This window comes from Nicotiana attenuata, unplaced genomic scaffold, assembly GCF_001879085.1.
Source record: "Nicotiana attenuata strain UT unplaced genomic scaffold, NIATTr2, whole genome shotgun sequence".
NCBI classification, from domain to species: Eukaryota; Viridiplantae; Streptophyta; class Magnoliopsida; order Solanales; family Solanaceae; genus Nicotiana; species Nicotiana attenuata.
Window position 1 is genome coordinate 93,371 of NW_017673032.1, and position 11,698 is coordinate 105,068.

At 34.6% G+C, this 11,698-nt stretch overlaps 1 protein-coding gene across 1 annotated transcript; it reads left to right on the plus strand.

The window, feature by feature from the left end:
• The first annotated feature begins 6,295 nt into the window (after positions 1–6,295).
• Positions 6,296–10,135, plus strand: LOC109215251 (UPF0503 protein At3g09070, chloroplastic-like). The gene is made up of 2 exons (XM_019379281.1): positions 6,296–8,493; positions 9,668–10,135. Exon 1 carries the CDS (start codon positions 6,502–6,504, stop codon positions 8,479–8,481), a length of 1,980 nt encoding a protein of 659 aa, XP_019234826.1. The 5' UTR covers positions 6,296–6,501; the 3' UTR covers positions 8,482–8,493; positions 9,668–10,135.
• The last annotated feature ends 1,563 nt before the right edge of the window (positions 10,136–11,698 follow it).

Here is an 11,698-nt window from a genome sequence, read left to right on the forward strand (position 1 = left end):
GGTTTACTTTGTAAATGCAGTTTTTGGCTCAGTGATTTTAGTGGAGAGTTTGGAAAAATCCTACTAGAAGGAAGGTCGTGGTTTTCTTACCTTTTGAGCCAGGTTTTTTCCACGTAAAAATCATTGTGTTCTTTAATTTATGTATTTATTATTCCGCAACAGTAGTAGTAGGAACACTTAGAAGAACCAGGTACTTCTATAATCAAGTTAAGCGAAAATTGAGTACCACACCAAACCTACCCCCCCCCCCCCCTCCTCCCCCTCTTGCGTGGTATTGAAGTGTAAAACATCAACCTTTCCTTCTTTATTTTTACAATTTTAGTATCATGATTACCCCCCCCCCCCCCCAAACCCAATATCTATGCTATGAATTTACCTATATGATAACTAAATTTTATTTTAAAAAATGAGAAAAATAAAAAATAGTAATCAAGCATATAATTAATGACGTTGAATAATGGGCAAAATAAAATTGAAATCAAATAATTTGCTTATCAATAATTAATAAAAATCAAATTTCAAAACATTTATGTATTTACACAATTAAGAAAAAAATAGTAAGAACCTTATAAACACATACGCAATGCAGGTAGTACAAAAATGTATAATTATTAAAAATAAAAGCAGATTTTATAACGAACTTCTGAAAGATTATATCTATTTACCGTTGAAAGATATAACTTAAAAATATACTTAATGCATGTTATATGAAAATAAAAATCATAGAAGTATGGTAGAATTTGTGATAAATTTATAAAAGAATCATTTTATTTATAATTTTAATAAATTTGAATTATAATTTATAACGAGGTATAACAATATTTAAATTATAGGTAAAAATCATTTTTTTAAAAGCATAATTTTAGGTAAAATCATTAAAAAAAATAGCATATACAAAAAAGAGAGTATTACATAGAGGAATTGAAAATGATAAGGGTAAAATAGACATTGTAAAGAATAAAGTGGGGGAGGGGGGATGAGGAGAATGATAATTTTTCAAATTTAAGGGGAGGATGAACTAAATTTGATTTAATCATATTTGCTTGTGGCCTTAATCTGGTAAATTTAATTATTTGACATAATAATCAAATTTTATGTTAAATAATGGAATGATGAAGCGACAGATGAAGAACAGTACGTGTTAAATAGATTTAAATTGGAAAACTTAGTCTTCACTAAGTAATTTTTTTCTCTTTTTTTTTTTTCCTATTTCTTGACTTGTATTTAAATTACAGGACGCAGTAGATTTTGAAAAAAGAAATAGTTGAGGACGATGTGATGATTCATTAACTGACGTATATAAAGCCTTAATAAAAAAAAAACTAATAAATCTAATTGTTAAACTATTCATTCGTTTGTCTTTTCAAGACAACAACCCAAGGGCGCTCGTGGCATTTGCGAAAGGACACAGTTACAACTTTAGCAGCTTCTCTGCACGATAAAGATTTAAAACAAAGATATCAACCACCAAGTAAGGGTGATGGAGAATTTTTTGGTGATGTTATAAATACAATTATATTTATGGTGAATGTCTATATTTAGAGAGATTTTAGGGTTTATTACTTGGTGGCTAAGTCACCCTCTCCCTGTAAATAGAGGGTTCTATTTCATTGTAATTCATCCTAAATATCAATAAGAATTCTCTCTCCCTACTTTTCTCTGCAATACTACTCTTCTTCTTTTATTGTTTTATAACACGTTATCAGCACGAGACTCTAACCAATTGAGTAGAAGATTTGGAATTGAGCATAATGATTATCAATTATTCCATGAACTTCCTTCATAATTAAATTCTGGATTTAAGGTAAGTATCTTACCGTATTTTTCTCTTTTATTCTATACTTTGATTTTAAATACAAGCAAAGACAACAAAGTTTGATTATAACTCTAATGGAGTTTGTAAGAAATTATAACTACGTGAAGTGGTAAAATTTTTATGTCTTGCCATGATCAAAGTCATGTATGATCGTGAGCACAAGAAGTGAAAACCCGTCCCATTGAATTTGCTCCATTCTCATTCCCTTAAGAGAATGTGATAGCAATATGTGATAAGTCTCAAAGAAGACAAAATTATTACCATGAAGGTATCAATGGATGTGGACGTGGCAATAGACGAAATTATAATCGTCATCATTGTGATAATGAGAATAATAAGGATTCTCAAAATAAGCCTTCACTCTTGAAGTTGATGTTTGTCATCGATTTGACATAAGATTTCGTAAAGCACATACAGATGCTTATGGTCCATTCATGATGTGAATGTGACAACATCTGATTTATGAATATATATTCATTCTTCAAGGAATATGAACGTGCTAGTGGTAGTGAATATACCGCACTCGCCTCTAAAAGGAGGTTTGAGATGATGTAAGAAAATAATGTCATTATTATGGCATGAAGTCATTGGTCACGTACCTACTGTACGCCAAAATATTTTGGCAATGTAATTATTAAAGGACAATAATAATGCAAGAAATATATCTTGCATATGATTTTGACCATGACCATAATGGTATAACTTTCTCCTTGAAAGAGATATATGGCCATATGGATGTTGATGAATTTGTGATAGTATAAAATTAATTGAGAACTCTGCAAGAGTCAATTATACTATTTCGGAGAAACACAATTGATTACCAATAAGGTATTGTGTTGTAGTAAGTCTCAAAGAAACTTATTCAGTTTTTAAAGTATTCGCGAAATCGGTTGGTCATACTGAGACTATAAATAAAGGAAAGATTTAATATCTTCTATTACTACAACTTGTAGCAGGGTAATATGTATGTGAAAAGCTACCTGCTTTATTCTCCAGTTTGTACTACACAAATAAAAGAATACCACAATAAAGTGAATTTTATTGATATAAAAACTCATATCATAATAAACTTGGAGTTTATTGATAATTGCACACGTTATGGTGTAAATCTGAAGTTTATCAATATTGATAATTTATCTAGTTGGCATAATTGGTTTAGCCATGTTAATTCAAGTATGATGTGCAAAAATAAAAGAGAATTCGCATGGGTAAATATTAAAGAACTAGAAAGTTCTTTACGAATTCTCTTACAATGCTTGTTCCCATTAATTAATAGACCAATTAAAATTGGGATTGAATCCCATGAATGCTGGAAATATCAAAGGTGAATATGGGCCCATTCATCTGCCATGTATACCACATAAGATGCATCTATGAGATGGTTACATGTGCGATTATTAATAACCCGCAACATGGTGTTTTGCGAGGTAACTTGCTCAATAATTTAATTTCGAGCATAATTTCCAGATTTTCTATTCAAGAAGTTCATCTTGATAAGTTGGTTTACATCACAGTTCGTTTAGCAAAATGATTTATTGAGTGCCTCCACTTAATAGTTAAACTATTGCTTATGAGAACAATGTTATACATATCAGTTTGATATACGCTATATACGAAAGTATATTATTTTCTCCCCTCACAAGTGGTTCAGAGTCAGGAACCAAATAATTCCATCTTATTATAATTGATGTGCGGTGTATATTTTGACTAACCATAACGCACAAAGATGGGTTCTCAAAGTTGAGGAAACAAGTTAGTTTTTCTAACATGAGGGGGAGACATGATAAACAGTTGAGAAAAAGTTACGTGGAATGAATTATCATTTGTACATCTAGATCCTCGAATAAAATAATATGAACTTGAAGTTCATAAAAGGATAATTCATTTGCAATATATTGCAAAGCATGCCAGACGCATTTGCTGACCCAAAGAAAGTAACTACATTCTCGTTGCAAATACTCCTATTAAGTCCTAGAAGGACAAAGTCTGTGGTACGCTTAAGGCGTATAGACTAATCGGTTTCAAATAAACTTCTTAATAAAGAAGATGAGCAAATGATCAAAATGATCATAATAAAGGAGGCAAGCGATCTAGAAGATCACATGACATAATACTTCATAAAATCTCAGGAGAGATTCAGGTTCCTGAAAATATGAATGAAGAGATCTCTATGTCATGTCTTTATGTAAAGAAAGCTGGAACCGATATAAAATGTTCATCGACGAAATCTATGATAGCGCTAAATATATATATGAGGATCTTAAATCTGAAGAAACAATTCGAATAGAATTGGTTTCATATGAAAGACATGTAGTTTTGAACATGTAGTTCAAACACTTGAAAGTATAAAGTCAATGATATGTGCAATCAGTTTTCGGTATCTTATTTGTCTAGCATGACATGAAACCTTGATATGCATCTAAAGTCTATTATATGACTTATATGAATTAACTTATATGACAATCCTTGAAGGATTTAAATCGCTTAAAGCTATAATTTTTGGTCCTGAAGTACCATATCCTCAATGCAATTTGTGCACAAATGTATCTTGCTATAGCTATAAGCATGATAATGTGATAGCGAAGATTTTCAAGGTGCAACATATTCATTGGAGTTACTATGCCGGATTTATTCACCAAATCTTTGCCGACGTCAACGTTCAAGAAGCTAGTGCACAATTGTGATGCGAAGGCTCAAGGATGTGAATTGATGCTCTCATCAGGGGGAGATAATAAGCGTTGCACTCTTTTTCCCTTACAAGGTTTTGTCCCACTGGGTTTTTCTTGCAAGGTTTTTAACGAGGCAACCAAAAGGCGTATTGTTAGATATGTGTACTCTTTTTCCTTTTCTAGAATTTTTTTCCCATTGGGTTTTCTTTTAGTTAAGGTTTTAACGAGGCACATTATCTGTTGAATAGACATTCAAGGGGGAATGTTATAAATAGAATTTTATTTATGGTGAATGTCTATATTTAGAGAGATTCTAGGGTTCATTGCTTGGTGGCTAAATCACCCTCTCCCTATAAATAGAGGGTTCTATTCTATTGTAATTCATCCCAAATTCAATAAGAATTCACTCTCCCTCTTTTTCTGCAATATTGTTCTTGTTCTTTTATTATTTTCATAACAAGCTCTGAAATTTTGGTATTTTTTGAATTGGACCATCTAATATTCAAAATTTATTAATTCAATTAAAACAAATTTGTCTCACGTCGGAGCCATAAAAAGGGTAGCGCTCCTTATGAAGAATTTCTCAAGGCTCAAATTCAAATTTCTGATTAAGGGTGAAAGAATTTTATTCATCTCATGACATTTCTATGTGGTGCATTCTGCTAAATGTTATTTCTTTACTTAACCAAATTTTCTTTTTTTTCCCTCTAATTATCCAAATTTAAGTCGCGTAAGGCTCATCAAATGAGAAAATACTCCTTATCATAAATTTTTTCATTTTCAACGCTCGAACTAGAGATCTATGCTAATTAACAAAAACTAAGTAGAGAGCAGCAGTGCTGAATCTGACCTGCATAGACAGAGAGTATAGTGTATGGGTCAGGTGAAACATAACAACCCACAAGTAGCAAATGGTAAGCCCCAAGACGATGGGACTCAAAATTTAGTGCTAAAAAACAAAAAAAGACACTGAAAAAGAAAGCCCCCCAAAAACAAAAAGAAACTCCCTTAACCAACAAAAAATAGCAGAGTTTTAACACAAAAATTAAAAGAAGAAAAAGCAAAGAAAGCGAAAGGAGATGAAAGTGTGATGGCGTGATTTACTTTTGCTTTCTATCAAGACAGGAATCTTTGAAAATCCAATGTTCTCATAAAAGTAAATGAATTTAAATAATACATTTCTTGTTAAAAAAAAATTCCTAACGGAAAAAAGTGAAACTTTTTATTCAGCTGGGTTTTTTGCCATGCTTATATTGAGATAGATAGATTAATTTTGAGGTGTGTGTTTTCACAAAATATTAGACGCTGTTTCAAGAGCTAGTAAAATCGTAAAACAATATTAGAAACTTTGAAATGAGAAGAATATATAAATGTGGATTATTTTTTTTATAGTTTCTCTTTTTTTAATGTAATTTGAAAATAATTTAACTTATTTTGCATGCAATTTTATCTCAAGAACTAGTCAAGTTAATTCGTATTACAATTTACATCGGATTATTTTTGAATATAGGAGAAAAGTTACTTTATCCTCCATTTGGATGAAGTAAATTGTTTAAGGTCATTGTATTGCATTATTTAATAGGTTATACCTATTGTTTTAAGGTCATTTATTCACATTTACTATAGATATTAATTGGTGATATAAAGATTAAATGTTATACTTATACGTACTTAATATTGTATTAATTAATTTAAAAAAGTCCAGAAACATATCAAGGGTATATTGGTCTTTTCGAGAGAATTTAGAGAGAGAAACAAGAAAAGAGAATCTAGAGAGAGAAAGAGAGATTTTCTTGTTTCTTTTAATTTGTCTCTCCTTCCAACACATTCTACTCTTCTTCTTCACTCTCTCTTTCTCTCTCTCTCTCTTACTTGCCCGTTGTGAACACAAATTCTCCCAAATTTCTGCAAATTTCGGTATTCTCTTCTCACTATAATACGCCCTGGTACAAAATGCTGCTGTAACTAACATGAGCAGAGTGCGCATTGCACACAGCACCATAGCATTCGCCGGGAATGAATCCCACCAGCGTAGACCCAACACAACCACCACCGCCGCCGCCGTTGCTGCAACCACCGCGCTCCTCCTTCAGCTGCGACCGTCACCCAGATGAACAATTCACCGGTTTTTGCCCTGAATGTCTCTGTGAACGCCTCACTACTTTAGACAATAACAGTAATAATAACAATCCTTCTTCTTCTTCTCGCCGTCCTTCTACTTCCTCTTCTTCTGCAGCAGCAGCTATTAAATCGCTTTTTTCGAAGCCTTCTGCTAATAATCTTCCTCCTAAACCCACTAATAATAAACCCAACGCCTCGTTTTTCCCCGAGCTTCGTCGGACTAAGTCTTTTAGTGCTTCGAAAAACGAGGCGTTGGGCTTTAATGCTTCTGCTTTTGAACCCCAACGGAAATCCTGTGATGTTCGTGGTCGTAATACTCTTTGGTCTTTGTTCTCCATTGACGACGAGACAAAAAGTACTGCTAAACAACCCGCTTGTTCGCAAAACCCAAATGATATTGTTGATGAGGAAGAAGAAGAAGAAGAACCCGAAAACGATGAAGAATTAGAGGCTGTGGTGGATGAAATAACTGAAGAGGAGGTGAAACCAGTGGAGAACGAGGTGGAACCAGAGATTGTGGTAGAAGAAGTGGAGGAGATGAATAATGGGGATATATTGAAGCCGATGAAAGATCATATAGATCTTGATTCGCAGGCGAAAAAGGCTTCAGTTGCAGGGAGTTTTTGGTCAGCTGCATCGGTGTTTAGCAAGAAATGGCACAACTGGAGGCGAAAACAGAAGCTGAAAAAGAGAAACAATGGCGAAAATTCGGGTACATTGCCTGTAGGAAAGCCAATTTCAAGGCGTTATAATAATAGGGATACCCAATCGGAGATAGCAGATTATGGTTTTGGGAGAAGGTCTTGTGATACTGATCCTCGGTTTTCACTCGATGCTGGTAGGATTAGCTTTGATGATCCGAGGTATTCTTTCGACGAGCCTCGTGCTTCTTGGGACGGTTATTTGATTGGTAGGAGTGCTTTTCCTAGAATGCCACCTATGGTTTCAGTGATAGAAGATGCCCCTGTCGTGCAAATTCCCCGTACGGATAACCAGATACTGGTTGAAGAACCACCGCGTATTTCAATGAATTCTATCAATGAGGATGAGGGTGGGGTCCCTGGAGGTACTACTCAGACTAAGGAGTATTACTCTGATTCGTCTTCGAGGAGAAGGAAGAGTCTTGATAGGTCTAATTCAATTAGGAAGACTGCAGCTGCTGTCGTGGCTGAAATTGATGAGATGAAGGCTGCTGCAATGTCTAATAAAGTAGTATTGCCTGCTGTGAAGGTGAGTGATCAATTTCATGGAGCCAAAGTGTTGGTTGGTGAGAGGGATTCGAATTCGTTCTCGAATTCCAATTCTTTGAGGGATGACTGCTCTGAGACTTTTGAATTGACAGGTTTTAGGGATAATGGTTCGGTGATTGGAAATGGTGGGGAGCGAAAGGGGTCGTCGAAAAAGTCAAGGAGGTGGGCCTGGAATTTATGGGGTTTTATACATAGGAGAGGTAGCAGTAATGGGAACAAAGATGAGGAAGATGATAGGTATAGTAGATCAAATGGAGTGGAGAGGTCATTTTCGGAATCTTGGCAAGATTTGAGGACCAATGGTGATGTAAGAGGTGGTATTAATGGGAAGGTGTTCAGGAGTAATAGCAGTGTGAGCTGGAGAAGCTCGACGAACAGTATTGGTGGATCATTTGGTGGGAGTGTGAGGAAATCTGGTGTTGAGATGAATGGCCATGTAAAGAAGAAAAGAGATGATTTTGTGTTGGAGAGGAATCGGAGTGCGAGGTATTCACCTAGTCATCTTGATAATGGACTCTTGAGGTTCTACTTGGCACCCATGAGAGGCAGCCGGAGAGGTTTACCAGGAAAAAGTAGGCCAAATGGCTCACACTCAATTGCGAGGAGCCTACTTCGACTGTACTGAGATCCATCCAAGGTCCTTAGTGCTTCTTTTGATCAAAATGTTAATTTTCCTTGCATTTGTTTCAATATCCCTTGTGCCAATGTAATCTCGCGACAATGCATATGTCATCTATGTACTCCTTGGATTTTTTCTAATAACAGGAAAAGTCTTTTCTTTGTCATAACCTTTCCTTTTAGTGCCAATATTATGTCTCTCATTTCATCCTCAATGAATTTACTTCATGTCTTAATTGAGTAGGATTATTGTATTTGTACATGCTTCTGTTTCACTTTGTTTTCTTTTGCTGATTATATAAATATGAAAGGAATTCTTACCTGACATGTTTACGGGTAAATTCTGAGCACTTTCTGTTGTTATTAGTGTTATTTTGAATGTTCAAACCATTCAAAAATGTTCTTACTATTGGATATACATCAGCAAGCATATTACTGTAAATGGATTTACTTGGTATACCTACAAATATGGAAGTTGGTGATTGTGTCATGTTTGGTAGTATGACAGCCAGGGTGTATCTTTTTGTTACCAATCTCACGTTACTTCGGTCCTTTACTTTGCTTTCCTTCTAAACTTTCCACATTTCCATACTTCTATTATAGGAGAAATGCAGCAGATTTCTCTTAATTTCTTAATTGCTAGGACTTCTCGATGATTCGCTTTATATGTTGTTGACCCATTTTTCATACTCATACAGTTATGATTCTACTGATCTTAAACCTCTGTATAGCAGTGTAGCCAGTAATGATTTATTCTTACTTGTTCTGTGCCTATACTGAATTTTTTTTTATTTAGAAATCAATATGGCTGTCATAACAAATGATATGAATTTCCAAAAGTTACTTAAAACCAGCTAATCTTTTGAGATTCAGGATACATGAAATCCAAGCTCTTGCTGGTGTTTCTGACCAATTTGACCAGTACACTTGTTAGTGATTTTCATGATTGTTGTTTGTTGAGTTCATTGTTCCGTTTGTCAGCGTCAATTGCTCTTTCCGGACTAGTCCTTGTCAAGGAAACAAAACATAGTGGATCACCCACCCAAAAAAGAAAAACAATAATGTGTTGTGGATCAAGCTGTTAAATTTTTTTACTTGATAAAGTTTACATATTCAAGGTTGTGTGCTTATGATGTTCATTGTGTACACCCTGCTGGAACTGACATTAAGGTTCTTTACCATTTTTTATCCAGGAATAAGTTTGAGGCTTAGGACAGCCTACAAGTCGCTTATCTTTCTTGGTAACAAGGTTGCTGATGACAATATCAGCAGGCGCAAAGACTGCCTTTTGAAGTTTCGGAATGCACACAGGCTCTATGGTAACTCAGTTTGCGAAGCTCCATTCGGAGGTATCAGCAAATTTGTGCAGAGTATTGAATGGCATTACTTTGAACAAGTGTATTCCGGAAACTTTACCTTGGACCTTGTTTGGAAATACTGCAGTTACACTACTGCTAAAGTTTCAAATAGGGGATTGTGTAAAACAACTGCAGAAGATTTGGGTTTGTGTTGGTATATGTAAATGTTCACTTAATTGGTATATGTAGTGTACACTCCTCTTAGTGCAGAAGACTTGAATTTTTCTTGCTTTCTCAATTGGGGTTTGTATCTTTCATTGGATTTGGTTAGAAATTATAAAAAAGATAAATTCGATATGGCTATATGAATCCTTAATATCTATTTGTTACATTTGGATTCATTACATTTGAATACGCAATATACATCTTTTTTCAATTTCATTTTTCCAGCTAGTTCAGAGGCTGCTCGTTGTGATTATAAAATAACGTAACATAGCCAAAGTATAATTGAGCAATCGACATGATATATTTGCTCGCATTTCCAGCGAAGATCATAATTTGCAGGAATAACTATGATATAAATGCTAAGATTCTTTTACATGTTGAGATTTTATCTCCTTGGAGAAAAGCTAAGATTGGTCTGGTCTCTGGAGAGTTTCACTATAGTTTTTGCATTATTAGCCATAAAAATCTTAATTATTTCATAAAAAATGGAGAAAAGGGAAGAGTCTTTGTGTTTGCGCAATAAGAAGAGTGAACAAACCAGCTCTAAGAGGAAATCCAAGCAATATTTTGCCTAATTACATCAGGCTAAACATTTCTTTCCTTTCTTCTTTTGAAAAAGAAAAAAGAATACAAAGCAATGATTATATGTCTAAATACTGAGGTGTTTTCCTCATCTTAATAGGAAATCAAAGTAGTAATAAAGTCGGCAAATCCCTAAAAAAATTCTAAGTATGAGATTGAGAGTTTCATGTTTGTGTCCACTTTTTGGTGTTTCTTTCCTCAATCAACTCATCAAGTAAAAGCTCAATGATCAAAATATGCTACCTATTAAAGTCAAAAAGATTAAAGAAAACATCAGTACATGTTTTCTACCTTCAATTCATGACCAACAAAAAGATGAAAAAAGAAAACAAAAGAGGCTCAAAACCCAATGCCAATATGTCTACTTTCCTCCTCCCAATTAAGTCCTCTTCTTTAGTGGAAATCGTTGGCAAAGATTTTCTTGGAGATTTTAGTAGGGCTTGCCTTCTTTTTCAACAGTTATATTCAACGTGGATGAGGTGCATGACAAATTAAAATAGTTTTACGAGGTCTCACAATTACATGTTTTATTATGACGTTTACCGCGGAGCCGATTCAAGATTTAACCTCTTTAAGTTTAACTTTTAAATAATATTGAACCATTGTATTTTTAATATTATAATTTCGTAACTATTATTTTTTCGTAATTTTAGAAAATTTTATTCATAAATTTATATTTTGCGTCCAAAATACTGGTTCACAGTACCTCAAGATTGCATTTGGCTCGCTTATTACGAGAAAAAAAAATACATGGTAATTTCTTTTCATGTGCCTAAACTTTGATAGATAGAGTTATTCGATATCTGTACTAAGGCTGTATGGTGGGCCGGGCCCGGGCCTAAATGGGCTAAACGGGCCGGGCTAAACGGGCCTGGGCTTCGCGGTCCCGGGCTCTGGCGGTCCCGGGCTTCGCGGTCCCGGGCTTCGTGGGCTCAACGGGTAGGACCAGCCCGTGACGGGCCTAAGCCCATATGGTCATGGGCTAAATGGGCCGGGCTCGTGGGCTTAGCGGGCCTAACGGGCTTTTTTTTTTAATTTTTATTTTCGGGCTTTTTTTTTAATTTTTTTTATTTAAGGCAATTTCTTGTAAACCATATGTGTATGTATATATATAATTGC